Source organism: Meles meles, chromosome 21 (genome assembly GCF_922984935.1).
Source record: "Meles meles chromosome 21, mMelMel3.1 paternal haplotype, whole genome shotgun sequence".
Taxonomy (NCBI): domain Eukaryota; kingdom Metazoa; phylum Chordata; class Mammalia; order Carnivora; family Mustelidae; genus Meles; species Meles meles.
In genome coordinates, this window is record NC_060086.1 from 20,647,628 (window position 1) to 20,665,317 (window position 17,690).

Consider the following 17,690-nt stretch of genomic DNA (forward strand, 5'->3'; position numbering starts at 1 on the left):
GTGTAGTCGAGACGAGAAGGGCGGTGGAAACTGGTGGCGCGCTCGCCTCCCAGGAGAGCTTGCCTCTAGGCGGCGGCAAAACGCTAAAGCTGAGAAGGCGCAGATCAGCCGAGGTCAAGGCCTCAGTAGGCCTAGTGGGGTCGGGAAGATCCGGGGCTGTGGGATCGGTCCTGGTTCTCAGGTGGCTGAGCTCCCGGAGCGCAGACTCCCGACTTTGACCGCAGTGCCTACCCCATGCCATGTGGGGCCTAGAAAAGAACAGGTCTATAGAGGCAGGAATCTGCATTTGAGTCCCCTGTTCCAGGATTCCACGTGAGCCTGGGGCTGTCTCCACTCCATTGTTTTATTATGTACAAACGCTACAGAACGAGGGGAGCAGACAGGCGTGGGGTAAGAGGGGCCTGGTGGGAGGAGTTCACAGGGCAGACAGTGCACTGGGGCCGGGGGAGCAGCACATAGGCCATATCTATAGGGCAGGCGGGGCACGAAGGGGTTAAAAACGAGATCCAAGCCAGCCAGATCGCAGGGAGGTGCGGGGGTGTCTTCCACCTTCTGATCGCCCCCCAAGGTCACAGTGCATGCAATAAAATATATGTACAGGAGCTGGATCCTTCCTCTGCAGGGGCCCTGAGGGTCCAGAGCTCCCTTCTCGTGGAGGGAAGCCAGTGGCGCCCCCTGGCGGCCAGGCCGGGCTCGAGCCACATGCGGCAGGAGCAGGGGTCAGTCCCAGCCGTTGTCTTTGATCATGTGGTTGAGTTCAATGATGTACTTCCCCTCTTTGTACTTCTGGCTGCTCTCGAAGGCCTGTTCCTGAAAAGAGGGGAAAGGACGTCATCTCTGGAGCAAGGGCTTTACCAAAAGGGATCAGGGTTGAGGAGCAGGTATGACCATGCAGAGAAGCCAAACCACCTGGCCACAAGACACAGAGCTAGTAACTGACAGAGCCAGTCTCTCACTAATGGGACAGACTGAACTTTCTGAATTACCGGTAGTTTTTAAGTACCAATGCTGGTTCCAATAGAGAGACTATGGAAGTTTCTAAAAGGTCCAGGGATTACAGACTGGTAGCTAAAGGCCAGTTTTGACCTATGCATGTGTTTTGTTTGGCCAGCAGAGTTTAGAAAAAATGACTTTGAAATACTAAAATACAGGTGGGCTGGGTTCACTCCATTTTTGCTACAGACTGCCCCGTCCCTCCCCAGGGCTATGTTGTCCCTTTTGCAGACCCAAAGTATGCAAGCTTGCATACTTGCTTAGACCTGCGAGCCCTTGAGTTTTTGACCCCTGGACTGGGCCATCTCTTTATCTGTCAGCGGTCCAGAGAGGTTGAGCCATCTGTCTTGGGGCACAGAGCAAATCTGTGGCTAGGCCGAGGGTGAACTCGGGTTAGGTGAACTGTCTCCACCTGCGACATCCACCCCACAGAGGGCCCACAGCTCCAAGTAGTGCCTGAGGAGTCCCGGCTCTTGCCATTTCCCAAGAGCGTCTTCTTCTGTGGCATCTAATCTGATCCCCATAACAATTTTGGGTGCCAGGTTGTGGCCTTTTCCTCCACTGCCAGATAAGGAAATGAGATGCAGGTAGTGAAATTAGACCCTGGACAGCAGCTGTGGCGATGAGGGCAGTGAAAAGGAGGCTCATGGACCCAAGCTCCATGTTGCTGTGGGGTCCTGGGCAACTTCTCTGAACCTCTGAATGGCAGTGGAAGATGGCCATCAAGGATGTGGAGTTAAAAACAAACACACCACCAGGATTCTGGTCCCTATGCTGTTCCTTACGGCTGTGTGACCTTGAGAAAATTACTTAACATCTCTGGGCCTTCTTTGCTTCTGTAAAGTGGAGTTAACAATAGACCCTACCTATAGGATTGTTATAATGATGGAATGAGAGAAAGTGTGCCAAGCACACACAACAGTGCATGGCCCATAAGCCCTCAATAAATGGTCACTCGGATGATGGCCTCATCTGTAAAATGGGCATGCGTGTGTCTGTGAGGAGAGGAATGGGTAGAGAGAAAAATTCTAAAAGCCCTTGCAGGATGTGACAGAAGAGAGCATGGTCAGGGGATAAAAAGACAGCCTGACTTGTGGGAGCTGGTCCTGTGGGCTCTGAAAGATTACTGCGTGACTGCTTGTGAAGAGGAGGTGATGGGAGGTTGGGTCAAGGGGAGCCTGGGGTCAGAGGTCATGGACTCACATATTTCCAGCCCAAAGTCGTCTTGCAGTTCTCGCAGTGGATGTCAGCGACGGCATGGAGGCCTGTCAGCAGCACCCGCTCCTCGGCTGGCCCGCAGCCCACGTTCACCCTGCGGGGACATGGGGGGAGTGCCAGGGAGGGTCCCGCCATCACAAAGCCCCCCTTTAGCTTGTATCCAACTGTGTCTGTCCTTAGCATCCAAGAGAAGGGCGATCGCATCTTCCAACTAGAATCAGGAGACTCTGGGAGTCTCAGCGTGATGCCGGGGGTCACAGGTCCCAACAGAGGTCACGGAAAGAAAGAAGGGGAACCGAATACTCACACAGAGTTGAAGAGGTAGGCACGCCCCTGACTGCCCTGGAAAGACTAAAGGGTGGGAGGGAGAAAGGAAGGGAGTCAGGGCCATTGGTGGAGAGCTGCCAGGTAGCCCTTCTAGTCTCTCATTCTAGCCCCAACGGTGACCTGGTTACCTTGGAGATGAGGTCGTCGTGGTTGGCCAGGTGAGCGCGGCAGTGGGCACAGCTATACCTCCGGTGACAATCATCCAAGTAGGCCTGAAACGTCTTGGGCTTTGAAATCCGCACCATGGCGGGGGCCGGGGGCAGTGGCCCCACGCGGGGAGCAGCCCACGGGGAGCAGAGGGAGCCCAGTGCCTGCCAGGGAGGGAGTGAGTGGGCTGTCAGGACCGGGGCCACGCACTCGCAGGCACACCCAGGGCCATGGGGATGCTCTGTCACACTTGGCTGCTGTCTCCTCTCCCCAGAGCCAGCAGCTTCTCCGGGGGCCAGAGCCAGCTCAGTCTTGACTCACTGAGGAGGCCTCAAGTTGCATCATGGGGAAACTGAGGCTTGGAGGAGCCTGAGGTGAGTCACCCATCTACTTCCGGCCTCACCCCTGCTGACCTGACAGCTAAAGCTGGAGGAAGGGGCTTCAGAGTGGATGAGCTGTCGGTTCTGGTTTAGGGGTAAAGTATGGAGGGATTAGGAACTGGATGGTCCTTAGGACCTCACCTGAACTGCCAAGGGCGGGGGTAGGGTGGGGTGACGCGGCTCCACTCGAGGTACAGGGAATTCACCTGGGAAGAGGGTACCTCACCTGGAGAAGGCAGAGGCCCTCACTGAAGGTGGAGGGTGTCACCTAGGAGGGGAGGGGCTCTTACCTGGGGGGGGGGGGCGCTGAGGCCTTGTCTGTGCCGAGGGGCTCTTACCTGCATCGCGGAGCCTTACCTGAGACCCTGGGGCTCACCTGGGGCGCTGGGGTGGGGGACGGGCGCCGGGGGAAGGGGTCAGTCCTCACTGGCTGGGCGGGGGCGCGGGGCGACGCGCAGCCCTGATGATGCGGGCCTCACCTCGCCTGGGCGCGCGGGGGCCCGGTCCGCCGGGGTGGCCTGGCCTGGGAGTGGGGGGCGCTCCTGGTGGGCGCCGTGCCCCCCGGCCCGGGTTCGCAGCCGCCGCGACTTGTTTACACCGAGACCAGCTGCTGCCGCCGCTGCGGCGGGAGGGGGAGGGGGCCGGCCTCTGGTCCCGGCGGTCGCCGTGGCCAATCGGCGCGCCGCATGCAAATGAGGGGGCGCGTCACACAGCGGCCAGCGCAGGCCGGGCCTGCCCTTCCCCCTGCTCCTCGCTCCGGCCCGCCCGGAAATGCGGCTGCTGCCCCGCAACCCAGCCGGTCGGCCCCGCGGCCTGGGTCCGGTGGCGCGTCCGGCCTCCCGCGGTCTTCGAAGGGGCCCGGCTCTGCGGTGCCAGACCCGGCGCGGGGTTAGGAGGGGAATGGTGTCCGGACGCGCGCCCCCGGGGAAATAATAGCCGTAATTATCCGCGTTTAACCACCGCCCGTGCCCCACTCTCTTAATCCCCGCAGCGATCCTATGAGGCAGCTTTCGTTATTGTTCCCATTTTCCGGGGAGCGGAGGTCAAAGAGGTCCAGCAGCTCTCCCGAGGTATCCAGCTGGGAAGGGACAAAGTTGGGATTCACTTTGGTCGGATTCCACGGTCTTCGCCCTAGCAAAAGGCACTGGGGAAAGCCTCTCGGAACAGAAGAGCTAACCGTGCCCACCTGCGCTAGGCCTCTGGGAGCCAGAGCCTCGGAGCAAGCCAGTTCCTGCTGCTAAGCATCCTCCCTTCCAGGAAGCCTTCTTTGATGCCCTTGCCTCTGCAGGCTGGGTTAGTTTACCCAGGCGTCTACCCTACAAGACTCGTCTTACTCCCTGCCATGGCCCCAGGATGCTGCCTGGCCTAGAGCAGTCAACAAATGGTTGTGAGATGCGATCTGGTCAGTGAATTAGGTACTAGGGCTGGAGAGGGCTGAGGAGTTTGGGGCCGCTTTTGGCTTAGACCCAGGAGTGGAAGGCTGGACCGGCTGAGGCAGGAACCAGGCACCGAGGACTCAGCCACTGAGGCCATGTCTACCTTCCGCAGCCTGGTGAGGAGCTCCGCAGGCCCAGATGAAGTCCCTTGCTGTGCGCCTGGGATTCTTCATGTCCTCAGGAGAATGGAACTCATGGCTCTGAAGGGACATTCCTGAGGAAAGTGGAGGCCAGATTGGCACAGGGTGTGGCATTACTCTGGGTCTGGAATGTGGTGGAACCAGTGGGTCAGGCTGGTGAGGGCCCCAAACTCTGGCCCTCGGCTGGCCTCTTCGGCCCTCAATTGCCATCTTGCAGTGGGCTAGGATCTCCTCCCACCTGTGCCCCACCAAACACCAAGACGTGACTCTGAAGATGACCTTTATTGGGGAAGAGACACAGAGGAGAGGGTGAGGGCCTCCGAGGCCTGGGCAGCTCCTCTGTGGTTGTCCAGGTAGCGCCTCAGGGCTGTGGGGTAATCCGTGATGACGCCAGTGGCCCCCAGGCCATAGGCTGCCTCAAAATCCGACTCTTCATTAAGGCACCAAAAGATCACCTGGGTGGGACGGAGGGGCTCACAGTCTGACACAGTTTACCTGGAACTTCCCCTTGCATCTGATGGTGGGGGAGCTCTCCTCTGTGGGGAGCTCCCGGCACTGGGACACTGGGGTGGATTGTGAGACCGCCAGGAATTTTGCAAGCTGGTTATTAAACACAGCCATGATGAAATACTAAATTCTATAAACTTGTAACTCAATAATGATCTTAAAAACGAAGGTAATAAATACTCCAAACTCTTCCCTTCCTAATTATTTTACTGCATGTTACCATTACGTACTGGTAATGGTAATAATCTCTGGAGGTTACTCGCGTCTGTTGAGCGTGTCAGGTGGAAATACCACCCAAACTCTGCTCCGTGATTTCACGCTGGCTGTCGGAAACTGGGCAAGGTGAAAACACATGCGCCTTGCTCTAGGGAAATCATCTGTTGCTCAAACCCAAGCCCCTCTCTTCCTCTCCGCGGCAAAGCTGGCTGCGGCACGTCTTCCAGCACGCTGGCATCTCCCAGCCTGCCCGAATCGGTTGCTGCTCAGTGTCTTCCCTGTCGCCCGAGTCCGCTCTTGTGGGCATGGAGGTGGGAACAGATGGTATTTGTACCCGGGCAAGTCACTGGACTGCTCGGTTTCTTAACGTAACAAATGGGAATGATGGCGCAACCTTCGGAGTCGGGGGGAAAGGGGTTGCTAATCACCTTCACGTAGACGGTGGAGTCCCGGCCTGTCTGCCAACTCCCCCACCTGTCCTCCTGCTTGCCACCTACACCCAACACCTGGAGGTGACAGCACCTGCCTCCTGAGGCTCTGCTTTGCCACATGGTGGCCAGAGTGACCCTTAATGGGGTCACCCAACTAGATCAGGCCTGTCCCCTGTTTCAGGCCCTCAGAAGCTTCCCTTCCTTGAGGCTGAAGTCCGGGCTCCTTGTTGATGCTCCCAGGCCGCTTGCCACACCCTTTGCTGCCTTCTCCAGCCTTCACACTGCGGCCTGCTGGAACCCCTCTCGGTGCCTCCGATGGCCCTGGCCTCCAGCTTCTCCCAGCCCTCCCACATGCCCAGCTTCTCGCTGGAGATGCTCTCCCTCTCCTCTCCCTGTGAGCCAGCTCCTCACTTCTTCCGGAAGGCCTCCTTTGACCCTACTGACCACAGCACTGTTTCCTTTCCGTCCACTCGGTGCCCTGCAATTGTCTGCCTCACTTCCTTCCTCTGCCCCTGATTTGATGGTAAGTTCTCGGGGAGGGGAGGGCCTGCAACATAGTGCATTCTCAACAAAGGTCTGCTAATTCAGTGACCTGGTCAAAGTGGATGCCCGGGGAGGGGCGGGGAGCAAGCCGGGCTGGTTTTTCCCTTCCCCACTCCCCCTCTCATCAGGAATGGGGACAGTAGGTTCAATACACCACCACCATCATCATCATGATAATGGCTAGCACCTACCAAACCATCAGGAGGTACTAGATAAATACACCGTTACCCCCACTTCACAGATCAAGAGACTAAGACTTCCAGGTGACCGGTTAGTTGGTGGCAGAACTGTGACCGGGATGCGAACCACCCACTTGCTAAGGGTGTGGCCTTCCAGCCTCACCTGCACTCCTCGCTGTTCCAGGTGCTGGATCAGACTCTTCCTCATGATTAACCTGGTAGGGAGAGGGAGGTGGAGGCCATGACGAGAGGGGACCAGGCAGGGCACTGGGAGGTCTCCATAGGGACATGCCACCCAGCATTCTCGCCCCTCACCATTTGGAAACCACAGCTGCCAACTTGTTCAGCCCAGGGCGGGAAAATGGGAAGTAGGTCCTGCAGAGAGGTGGTGTCATGGTCAGTGCCCTGCATCTCACTCTGTCACAGGGGTGGGGTGGTAGTGACCCCTGACCAGGGTTACCCTGGCCCCTCTAGAAGAACCTTTGCAGGTGCCCCGAAGAACAGGTCCCTCGTTGATCCGTGAGAGTCTACACCCATGTCCGTGCCTCCATACTTTGCGAGCGCCCCCCTCCTGTTGTTTTACAGAAGTGGAAACTGAGTCTGGGGGAGCTGAAGGGACCTGCCCAAGGTGTCACAGCCCACCGGTGGTGGCCCCAGGGCCAAGGCCAGAATGCAGCTTGAGTCTCAAGCTGGCTGCACAGTCTGAAGGTCCCCTGACTGGGCCCGCTGACTTCCCGTGGCCAGACAATACTCAAGGGGTCTGCTACCTGCCCTGATCGGCCCACTTCAGGGATGACTTTAGAGGCCCTTTATATAACGACCCAGCGCAGGCTCTGGAGTTGGACCCAGGCAACCTCAGGCCCTGCGCTTCCAGCTGTGTGACTGGGAGCAGATTACAGAGCCTCTTTGAGCCTCAGATTCTCCGTGGGTACTGTGGGGGTCCTCTAGACCTAACTTCTAGAGGAAGTTAGATTCCTCTAACTTCCGGGTTGCCACAAGGTAAAGCTCTTATCAACTAAAGGATGTGAAGACACTTTGCAAACCCGGTATAAAAGTTACGTAGACCAAGATCTGTGGTCTAATGATGACCATTATCATCAGGCCAGCAGAGGGGAGAAGGAAGCACTCAGAGCTGCCACAGAGTTCTCAGAAAGCCTGGGGGCGGGGGGCACAGGCTTAAGAGCTGGTGAAGTCTCCAAATTGCCGGACTTTACCCAGCTGTTACTTTGTTAACTCTGGTCCCCCAGCAGGAGGAGGCTTGCTTTTCCTTTAGAGAATCGGAGAATGATACTATAATGGGTTAATACTTGTCTCCCAGCCAGATTGTAAGCTCAGGGGGGCCTTACCCCACCCACATCTTACTTGCTAGTGTAACTGCACCTAGCACAGAGTAGACATTCGATAAAAATTTGTTGGATGAATGGATGAACAAGTGAATACTTTGTCTTAAGACTCCTTCCACCTCAACACACATTCACATAGAATTTCCAGGGGTTTGTGCCCCCCCCGGCTCCCCCACCTTGGTATTCCTGAATGCTCGCTGAGAACCAGTCTTCAAAGGACCCTGGGGGTCATCCCTGAGGATGTCCAGGGAGATGGGGACCCAGCGTCATGAGGCCTGAGGTGTGTGTGTGGGGGGGTCTTTATCTGAGGAAAGAAGCATCTGGGGGACTGGGGTGGAGGGGAGATGCAGAAGGGAAACGGGGACACTGTGAGTACCTATTGATGATGGTGGGCAGGAAGCAGATGAAAAACCTCTCCGGGATGTGGACGAAGGGCAGCAACCCCAGATAATACACCAGCATCAACCACAATCCTCGGCTTATCGTGAAGGCAAACGGCATCTCGGGGTTCTAGGAGGCAAGGAGAAGTGGCGGGTGGGGGGGGGGGTCTGTTCCTGGGAAAGCAGATGGGAGCCTCAGGCTGCAGGGGGGAACAGTGCTGGGCATTCAGGAAGCTCTAGTACCCGCAGGATCAAAAGTGTGAGCTTGGCCCAGTATTTAGGCCTAACTGCACCGCACCCTCCGTGCGCGCCGCCCCCCACCATTTCCCACCAGCATGCCTTTGCTCACACTTCCCTCAGCACCTCTCCTCTCCAAATCCGCCCCTTTGAGACCCTGCTCAGGGCCAGTTCCTCCACAACCCCCCAGACCTGTCCAGCCTAGGCCCCTGGAGCCTCCGGCTCTTGGGAGGAGAGGCCGCTGGAGCAGCGAAGGCATAGGGACTCACGGCAGCCCTGCACTTCCTCATGACCGAGCTCTTCTCTGAGGCCCAGATGGTGATTTCATTGCGGTCAAAGTGCCTCACCAGGCCCGCTACCTGCGAGGAGGAGGAAGAGATGAAAGGGAGCCAGGCCTCTCTCCAGCCCCAAGCCCCAAGCCACCGGTCTGCAGCCTCACCTTGTTAATGAGCTCTTCGTTTACCGATTTGATCTCGACACTCATGGGCAACGGAGGGAACCTCTGGAACACATCCTCCAGACTCACCATGTGCCGGTCTGTCCCGTGTGCAAAGTGGCCTAGGTGGGTTGTGCAAGAGGGGTCAGAAGGGGATGGGTGGGGTGGGGTGGGAACCCAGCAGGAGAGTCAGAGTTCCCGAGAAGAAGAGAGGGCAGGAGGCTGAGGCCATGACCCCCACCTTGGTAAGATCACGCTCTCACCTGGTGAGAAGTAAACCTCCAGCTCCTCCTTGTAGAGGGGCAGCTCCTGGGGAGAACAGGGGGGAAGTCACCAGAAGGCACGTGTGGAGGCGTGGTGGTTCTCTGAGTACAGTCGTGGGGCTAGGGCGAGGCCCACCTCAAAGTTCAGGCTGCTCACGTCCCTGTTCACGCCTGATTGGCGAGACAGGTTCTCGTCGTGTGATACCACGACCACACCATCCCGGGTCAGCTGGCAGTCGAGCTCCAGGAAGTCGGATCGCTGGGCCATGGAGCTATGGGAGTGAAGGTCAGTGCGGGGGAGGGAGGCCCAGGGAAAGGGGCAGGCCAGCCCACAGGGTGGTGGGGAGGTGGAGGGGAGCGTGGGGCATAATTCACTGCGGGACGTGCAGGCTCTGCGCTGCACACCTCCAGGGGGCCCCAGTCACTTGGACCAGGGAGTGGTGCCCCTGGTGTCACACCGTGCACCACTGGGCCCACCTCACTGGGCAGCCTGGGTGGCCGGTGCACACTCACTTCTCCATGGCCTCCAAGGTGTGCTCCAGCCGCTCTCCGGATCCTGTGTGGGGCAACTGGGTGGGTCCCGGGGGCCTCCCTCCTCTCCCCGCACCCCCTGCCTCTTCTTCCCCCTTCCACATCCAGCCCTGCCACCCTGCTCTCCTCCTCCCTCAGGCTCTGCCTCTGTAACAGCCTGCCACCCCGGACCTCTCCCACTGCCGTCCACCCTGGCATCTTGCTTCCCGACTCCACCCGCCGTGGCCGCCATCGCCATCCTCTCTTTCTCCCTGTGCCCAGCTCACCTGCTCGGTGGGCCCCCAGGCGCGGCAGGAAGGCTGGCGCCCAGGGTGTGTGCAGCAGGCGAGGCCGGCGCAGGAAGAAGAGGGAGAGCATGACATAGCTGCCCAGGGCGGGCAGGGCATAATACAGCACAGAGCTCATGGCCACGCCGCCTCTCCGGGCTCCCGCCGCAGGAGCGCTGCTGTTCCTGATGGCCTGTACCACCTCCGCGGACTGTCTGGCCGGGGTAGGTGGCTGTGTGTCGCCACCACACCCCTGGGACCTGCTGAGCCTGCTCCTGGCCTCAGGCCAGGCTGCAGGGCTCGGCTGGGGATGGGGGAGAGGCGGGAGGAGAAGTTTCCGGCAGCTCTGGCTCTCCCACCCACCTTGAGACCCTTCCCAGCTCCCAGCACCCCTGCTTCCCCTGGGCCACACTGCGGGGAAACAAGGTCCCCACTGCCCCTGGGGCTGGTACAAGCTTCCCCCCCCTCCCCCGCCACAGGGGCTTGTGGCTGGGGTATATGACAGGCTGCCACAAGCCATTTCCAGAGAATCCGGGGGTGTGGAGGATGTCCCTGAGTCACCCCCGAATCACCCCCAGCCAGTTGGACGGGAAGCCATTAGGGAGGGGAGAGGACAGTGACTAAGGGCAAAATGGACCCCACGCTGTCCAGGAGTGTGGCGCTCCTGACAATCCCATCTTCAACCCTGGCCAGCTGGGGAGCCAATGGTCACCAGAAGTGTGTAAAGCCACACAGCTGGGAAGTGGCCAGGCAGGTGCGGCAGTCCTCACAGCAACGATCAAGGTGGGGGCGTCGGCGGACACAGACGGAGCCACGGCCATCATAATCACATCTCTATATTTATATATTAGATACAGGCGCGGGGTGGGTGAGGGCGCTGGGCTCTCCTCGTGTCCCCGCTCCACTTCTGGTCACCCACACACAGAGGCAGCAGGGGTGTTAGACAGGGGGGGCTTTGGGGGAAGGGGTTTAGGCCTGGGCCCTGCTCCTCAGGGGCTTTAGCCCTTGAGCCTTAGGAATATTCCTTCAGGGAAAATGGGGTGGGGTGTTCATGGGTCAGGGCTGCCCCGAGTCCCTACTCAGTATTCCCCACCCCCCTCCCCCGCCCCGGGGACCTACAGTAGATCCCGGGCTGGCCAGATCCCTTCCATTCCAGAACTACCAGAGGCTGGGACAGCAGGGGTAGACGAAGGCAAGCAGCAGAGGGCAATCCGCTTTGGAGCCACCCAAGCCCCTCAGGTCCTGGGAGGGGAGGCGGGGCACAGGGAGCCTCGGCCCGGCCTGAGGCAGGAGGCCAGAGTGAAGCTGGGGAAGGTGGCCGGGCACACCCTCTGCCCTGCCCAGGGCGCTGGGGGTGGGGGGGGGGGTGGGGGGGGGTGTCGGGGCGGGGCACGGGGTCCGTTTCCTAACAGTCCGGCAGGAGAGGGGCAGGCAAGGCCTAAACGAAAAGGCAGGTGGGAAAGAACTGTCAGCACCCACCAGAGGGCTTGCCAGAGCCCTGACCTCTGCCTCCATCATCTCCTCCTCATGACTGCCCAGGACAAGCCTTGTCTTCCATTAAGTGTACATGGCAGGTGGGGTCTCAGTGCCTATCTCAGGGGACAGCTGGAGAACGCAGAGTTCACGCATATAAACCCCTGCCAACAGTGCTTAAGGCTGTGTCTGCTCTCATCCTCAGGGCTCTCCCCAGGAAACTGAGGCACAGAGAGCTGAGCGGTCTTATGCAATGTTGCACGGGTCTTACTAAGTGTCAGGGCTGGAGCTGGAGCGCAGGGATGTCTCTGCCTTCCTTTCATTGGGCTGTAGCTGGCCGGGAGGACAGAACAGAGACTCGAGGAAGGAAAGCTGTGTGGGCGGGTGTGTGAACCACTGACCCGGGCACCAGGTGCGAGGGAACTTGGCATCTGGGTCAGGCTGGGGACTGCTGGCTCCTCCCACAGCAGTTACTGCCCCGCCTGCCTCTCTGCCCACACTGGGGAGCCAAAACCTGGCTCTGGTCTTCAGATCGGGGAGGGACCCTCAGGGGCCTCTGGCCATAGGGCCCGGAGGATGAAGAGGTGCAGCCACGTGGGGGACTTCCGGAGGCGGGGGAGAGGAAGAGGATGTGAAGAACCAGGGGCCCACAGCTGTTGCCTGGGCAGGCTCTAGCCTGTCTGCAGCCACCATGCACCTGCCTCGTGGGCGTGAACAAGCCGATGACTGTACGGGGGTGTGCTGGTCACACTGGTATCGGGGTGAACCCGTGCACTGGCAGTGAGGAGCACTCACCAGGCCCCCGGGAACAGAGGTGTCTGTCCAGATTAGGGAGCCTCCAGTGCCCCAGGCTGGAAGCGGGCTGTCTCCTGGAAGATGAGCTCCTTCAGCCGCTCCTTGGGTAGGTCATCCAGCTCCATGTCAAAGGTGAAAGGCTCCTCGGCCACTGGCTGGGGTGGCAGAGGTCAGACTCAGGCCAGGACCGAGGGCCGCCCCCCCCCCCGCCCCTGCCAGCGCCCCCTGCTGACGGCTGGCCCACCTCATCACTTGGGTCGTAGTACTGCTCCAAGTAGGGGTGAGCCAGGGCTTCTTCCACTGTGATTCGTTTGTTGGGGTTGAAGGTCAACATCCGGTCTAGCAGGTCAAGGGCTAGGGAAGGGCAGGAGTCAGGGGTCAGAGAGAAGGCTGGAGGAACTCCCAGCGGAGTTCCAAGTGGAGGAACTCACTTCACTTCTCGTGCCTGGGGTCCTGTCTATTGAGGCAGTAGCTTGGCCCATGGGCCCTCTTCCACCCCAAGCTTTTATCCAGTACCAGCCCCCGTGTCTTGCTCACCTTTGGAGTCTGACTTGGGGAAAAGCTTGGCCCAGGCCACCTTGGTCTTGGAGGGCAGAGATTGCAGGTAGTTCCGGGCCTTAATGTTGATGATACAGTTCAAGTCCTCCTGGGATGGGGAGCCCAGGATACCTGTGGGTAAGGCAGGGGGCTTGGTGAGAGCCCTCCTCTCTGGTCCAGGAACGGGAGGGACCCAAACCGAGAGTCCGCACCGATGAGCTCTGAGCCCTGACCATTATCACCCAGACTGTACTATTGTGATGCAAGGGGTCTGGATGTGGGCAGCCCCCGGTTCAAATCCTGATGTGAGCCCTTCAAAGTGTGCGGTGTAGCCATGCTATCTCCTATGTATTGAAGGGGGTTCGTGTCTGTGTCTCACTGAAATCCTGTGAGATGCCGGAGGGGCTCCGCACGAGGGCTCTAAAGAAACCTCACCTCCCACTGGTCTCCCCTCCCCACACAGCTGGCCAGGCCTCCCCTCACCCAGAATGTGGTTGAGCTGGTCCAGGTAGTGCTTGCCAGGGAAGATGGGCCGGTTGGAGAGCATCTCAGCCAGAATGCAGCCCACAGACCAGATGTCGATGGACTTGGTGTAGCCCTGGGGAGGAGGAGAAAGCAGTGGGCTCCTGGGCCGGCCTCAACAGGGCCCTGCTAGGCAAAGCCACTACTCCATCTAGACTCAAAACCACCAGGAAGGAAGAGGGCATAAGGCTCGGCCTCCTTCCAGAGCGTAACAGCTGGAGTCTTGTGACAAGGCCTGGATCGTGGGGGTCATGCCTGGCTCAGAGGTGGCTCCAGGGCTTCCTGGGACCTGGCCCCTCCCCTTCAGGCGTGGGTGGCCCCCCTACCTTAGAGTTAAGCATGATTTCTGGAGCCCGGTACCAGCGCGTGGCCACATACTCTGTCAGGAAGCCAGTGTGGTCGTGCTCGGGATCGGCAATCCGGGCCAGGCCAAAATCGCAGATCTGCAAGCCAACCCCGGTGGCTAAGGTCGCTGCCCAAGGCCCAAGGCCCAAGCAGACCTATCGCCACATCTCAGCCCGCGCTGGTCCCTTTGAGCGTGAGTTCTACTCAAGGGGGCTCCCGGTCACCTGGAAGCCCCCGAGCCCTGGGAGGAGGGGACAGGCACCCAGTGCTCTGACCTTAAGGTCGCAGGTGGTGTTGATGAGCAGGTTAGAGGGCTTTAAATCCCGGTGGAGCACGTTGGCCGAGTGGATATACTTAAGGCCCCGCAGGATCTGGTAGAGGAAGTAGCAAATATGGTCGTTGCTCAGCTGCTGGCTTTTGAGCAGTTTGTAGAGGTCGGTCTCCATCAGGTCCTGCACAATGTAGCTGAGGGTGGCACCGGAGACCCCCCGGGGCGGGGGGCATGGGGGGCACTTGGTTAAGAAGAACAGGCTCTGCTGGCTAGCCTCCACGCCCCCTTCCAGCCGCTGCCCCTGAGACTCGATGGATCTGCCAGCCCGTCCCATGACTGTACACGGCCCAGACTCGGCCCCTGGGCTCGGGGCCTCTGCCACACCTCGGCTGGTGGCACTGAATGAAAGTACTTCAGTTCTGTGGCCTCAGTTTCCCTACTGGGAAAACTGTAGGAGGCAAGAGAGCTTCACAATTAAGAGCAACAGCTCTGGGGTTTATTCTGCCGCTGTCTGAGCTGCCCCCCTCCCCCCGCCAATCACTGCTCACTGGCCTTAGGACCTCAACCTGTCTACACCTCCACTGCCCCATGTGGAAGCAGGGGAAAGCATGGTTCTTTGGAGAGCAGTCCTGAAGATTCGGTGAGATGACCCATGTATGTCCGCCAGCCTGGTCCAGGGCTTGGCACCTTTGAAGTACTCAGCAATCACGGACTAGTGTTGCTGTTAGAAATGCCTGAGCCACACGGCTGCGGAGAGGGTTCAATGAGATAGTGCGAACGCCATCTGGCATGCAATAAATGTTTGCTTAAAAATAAACGCCTGCCTTATGGGGATGCTTTGGGCAAGACAAATGAGGAGAAAACTCCCAACAGCACGCTCCTCCTTCAAGAGGGCTTGGCCACACATCAGAAGATGGAGGAGTAAATGTCCTTTTGTATTTTAGGAGAAAACAAAGATTAAACATACGTTAAGTAAGTGAGTAAGTAAGTAAATAAATAAATGCCATTTGTTGGGTCTCTGAAACGGTGCGTCTGGACTGTCTTTTAGAATCTGCCCCGGAAAGGGCCTTCTGAAGAGTTTGGACCAATCCTGCTTGTTTCAGAGGAGAGGAGGCCCAGCGAGATTCAGTGACTCGCTTCAGGTCCCGTGGCAAGCTGGGGGCGAGTGTGGAGATTTCCTGCCCACAGCCTGCGGTGGGGGCTCGCAGACCGTGCTGCACAAATCCTCACGTCTGGGAGGAGAACTGGGACTGCCTGGGGGCGGGTCCGGTGGGGAGACGTGATGGGTGCTGCAAGCCACTGACAACAAGGCCTGGCAGGAAGTGGACAACCAGCCCCGCTAGGGAGGTACTGTCGGGTGGGAGGTGGGGAGAGGGTGACAAAGGCAAGGCTGTCCCTCCCTGGGCAAAGTGCAAGTCCACAGGTGACTGGGGTGAGGCCCTGAGCAGGAAGTGTCAAAGAAAGGACAGTTTTCATCTGGGGGAGGGTGAGAGGAGGCAGCCACAGCAGCCAATGAGTTCAGGCTTTCTGAGCCTCGGTGTCCTCATCTTTGAAATGGAGCTGGTGAGACCGCTCTCCTACAGCAGCTGGGAGAGAGAATAAGAAATGCCAAAGCACTTGGCATTCGTTGGCCCTCACTCATAGTAGGCCCTCGGAAACGGTCAGTCTTCTTCCTCTCTGCCTTCCTTCCAGTCTGGGGACCCGGAGAGGAAAGAATCATCGTCTGTTAAACAAGGGCTGTGGGCAGAGGCCGGGGTCATGTCACAGAACTGCCGATGTCAAAAGACAAAGGTCCCATAGAACCCCTCCCCACCCTCCCCCCAAAAGAGGCACAGCACAGAGAACAGACTCGCCCAAGGGCACATGGCCTGGCTGCCGCAGGCCAGGATTCACCAAGCCAGGATTCACCTCGGGCCTCCCAGCCCTCTTACACCCTGTGGTCTCTTTCCTGCTGGAAAGTTTCATTTACTGGGTTTGTTTTGGAGTGTGGCAGGGAAGAAGGAAACAGAAAGCAAGCCAGCACTCTCTCCCAGCCCAGCTCTGAGGCCATGCCTGGCCAGCCATCTGGCCAAGGTGAAGGATACACATCCCTCATGGCTTCCAGGGTGGGCGCCCGCAGAATATCCCGAATGCCAATGACGTTCTCATGGCGGAAGCGCAGTAAGATCTGGATCTCGCGCAGTGTGCGCTGGCAGTAGGTCTGATGCTCAAAGGGGCTGATTTTCTTGATGGCCACGCGAATCTTGCGCACGTGGTCGTAAGCTGAGCTGAGAGGGCCAGAGAGGAGAGGTTGGTGTGGCCTTATGTGTGTGTGTGTGGGGGGGGGGGGAGTCCAGGCCTGGTGGCCCCACCCAGGCCTGAGCAGGGAGGGGAGGGAGCAGGAGAGGACTCTGGCCAAGTCATAAACAATGCTGGTTCCTTCCTGCTGTGAAGGCCTGGATCTCCAGGGAGAAAGCTGGGCCAGGCGGCCCTTCAGTGACTTCACAAACAGAGGAAGAGACTGACCGCTCACTGACTTCCCCTCTCCTCAACCCTGTCCATTCTAGCTGCCCTGACCTCTCAGCCTCCCCTGTCCAGGATGGGCTCTCTCAACCCAAGACAGGTCCAGGGAGTGGGAGGTGAATGGAAGAGGTACAGTGAGGCAGACACATTGAGGAGGGAGTCAGGAGGGACAGGATAGGAGGGATGAGGTGGACACCGGTGTTAGGGCGAGGCACCTGGGCAAGACAGCTGTTCCCAGATGAACAAAGGCCCAGAGCACACAGTGGGCATGAGAGAGAGCTCATAGACCCCTCCTAAAAGTTGTAAGGACACATTCCTGGACCCCTCATGGCTCACTGGGCCCCTGGCCCCAGGCCCAAAGCCCTGCCCTACCCTGCCCAGCCCTGAGCTCTGCTCTTCTCTCCTAAACTCCTTGGCAGGCCTCACTGGGAGAATCCAAGGCATCCTCTCCCCAGAGTAGGGTCCTTCACTCCGTCCTCACTAAGGATATCACCTCCCTAAGAATACTCAGTGTCTCCGCCTCATCCCGTGTTCTAAGGTCCCCAAGGGCCCCTCAGCTCCCCCGCAGACACTTAGATGTCCCTCCCCGCTTTACAGAATGGTCGCTTCTCGGGCCTCCAAGCCCCCTCCCTTAGAACGTACGAGGCGCTGCTCCTCTAGAAAGCACCCCAAGGCCCCCTCCGTGGAACGCCCCCCCAGTCCCGTGAAGCCCCCGTCTCCTCAGGGCACTGGAAGTCTCCCCGGCCCAGAAGGCACTCATCATCCCTCCCGGCACCCACCCCCCGGAGCCCCCTCCTCCGGAACGCCCCCTCACCTGACCATGCCGTACGCGCCCTCGCCGATGTAATGCAGCTCCGTGTAGCGCGGGCCCACGTCGAACGGCTGCCCCTTCACTACCTCCACCTCCCCCGAGACCCCCGGGCCGACCCCATCAGCTCTCCGGGGCTCCCCGCCCCCGCCCCCCTGAGCCGCCGCCGCCGCCATCTCCACTCCTCCCCTCTAGCCCGCCCGCCTCCCCCCCTCGGCGGCCCCGCCCGAGGCTCCGCCCCTTCCCGCCCGCCCCTCCACCAGCAGAGCTGTGCGCACCAGGCTCCGCCCCCGCGCGCCCCCGCGCCCGCCACGTGACCTGCGCCCGCGCGCTCCCGGCTCTCCCTCTGCTGTTGCAGCCGTGGTTCCCGGTACCTTGCCCGTTCCGTCTGCTCCAGGCTGTCTAGGGGCTTCCAGGGCGGTGGGGAGACGGTCCACGCCCTCCCGTCGAATGCAGAACAGCCG

At 59.5% G+C, this 17,690-nt stretch overlaps 3 protein-coding genes across 6 annotated transcripts; all 3 read right to left on the reverse strand.

Moving 5' to 3' along the window:
- Positions 1-325: 325 nt before the first annotated feature.
- On the reverse strand, positions 326-3,690 carry YPEL3 (yippee like 3). Of its 2 annotated transcripts, XM_045992808.1 has the most exons (5): positions 3,442-3,690; positions 2,667-2,849; positions 2,519-2,562; positions 2,197-2,305; positions 326-810 (listed from the first exon to the last, which is right to left on the reverse strand). In XM_045992808.1, the coding sequence occupies exons 2-5, from the start codon at positions 2,781-2,783 to the stop codon at positions 721-723; spliced, it is 360 nt and encodes a 119-aa protein (XP_045848764.1). In that variant the 5' UTR covers positions 2,784-2,849; positions 3,442-3,690; the 3' UTR covers positions 326-720. The 2 variants fall into 2 exon arrangements, with proteins under 2 accessions (XP_045848764.1, XP_045848765.1); XM_045992809.1 differs by lacking the exon at positions 3,442-3,690 and having other exon boundaries at positions 2,667-3,092.
- Positions 3,691-4,908: 1,218 nt separating this feature from the next.
- GDPD3 (glycerophosphodiester phosphodiesterase domain containing 3) lies at positions 4,909-10,493 on the reverse strand. Of its 2 annotated transcripts, XM_045992803.1 has the most exons (10): positions 9,974-10,493; positions 9,690-9,732; positions 9,313-9,448; positions 9,177-9,222; positions 8,917-9,035; positions 8,747-8,836; positions 8,237-8,370; positions 6,833-6,892; positions 6,681-6,732; positions 4,909-5,096 (listed from the first exon to the last, which is right to left on the reverse strand). In XM_045992803.1, exons 1-10 carry the CDS (start codon positions 10,491-10,493, stop codon positions 4,923-4,925), a joined length of 1,374 nt encoding a protein of 457 aa, XP_045848759.1. In that variant the 3' UTR covers positions 4,909-4,922. The 2 variants fall into 2 exon arrangements, with proteins under 2 accessions (XP_045848759.1, XP_045848760.1); XM_045992804.1 differs by lacking the exon at positions 6,833-6,892.
- A 181-nt stretch (positions 10,494-10,674) lies between these two features.
- On the reverse strand, positions 10,675-17,418 carry MAPK3 (mitogen-activated protein kinase 3). 2 transcript variants are annotated; one of them, XM_045992807.1, is made up of 9 exons: positions 17,233-17,418; positions 16,001-16,183; positions 13,921-14,110; positions 13,627-13,743; positions 13,262-13,376; positions 12,779-12,910; positions 12,486-12,595; positions 12,242-12,396; positions 10,675-10,807 (listed from the first exon to the last, which is right to left on the reverse strand). In XM_045992807.1, the coding sequence occupies exons 1-8, from the start codon at positions 17,400-17,402 to the stop codon at positions 12,274-12,276; spliced, it is 1,140 nt and encodes a 379-aa protein (XP_045848763.1). In that variant the 5' UTR covers positions 17,403-17,418; the 3' UTR covers positions 10,675-10,807; positions 12,242-12,273. The 2 variants fall into 2 exon arrangements, with proteins under 2 accessions (XP_045848763.1, XP_045848762.1); XM_045992806.1 differs by lacking the exon at positions 10,675-10,807 and adding an exon at positions 10,814-11,411.
- Between the last annotated feature and the right edge of the window lie 272 nt (positions 17,419-17,690).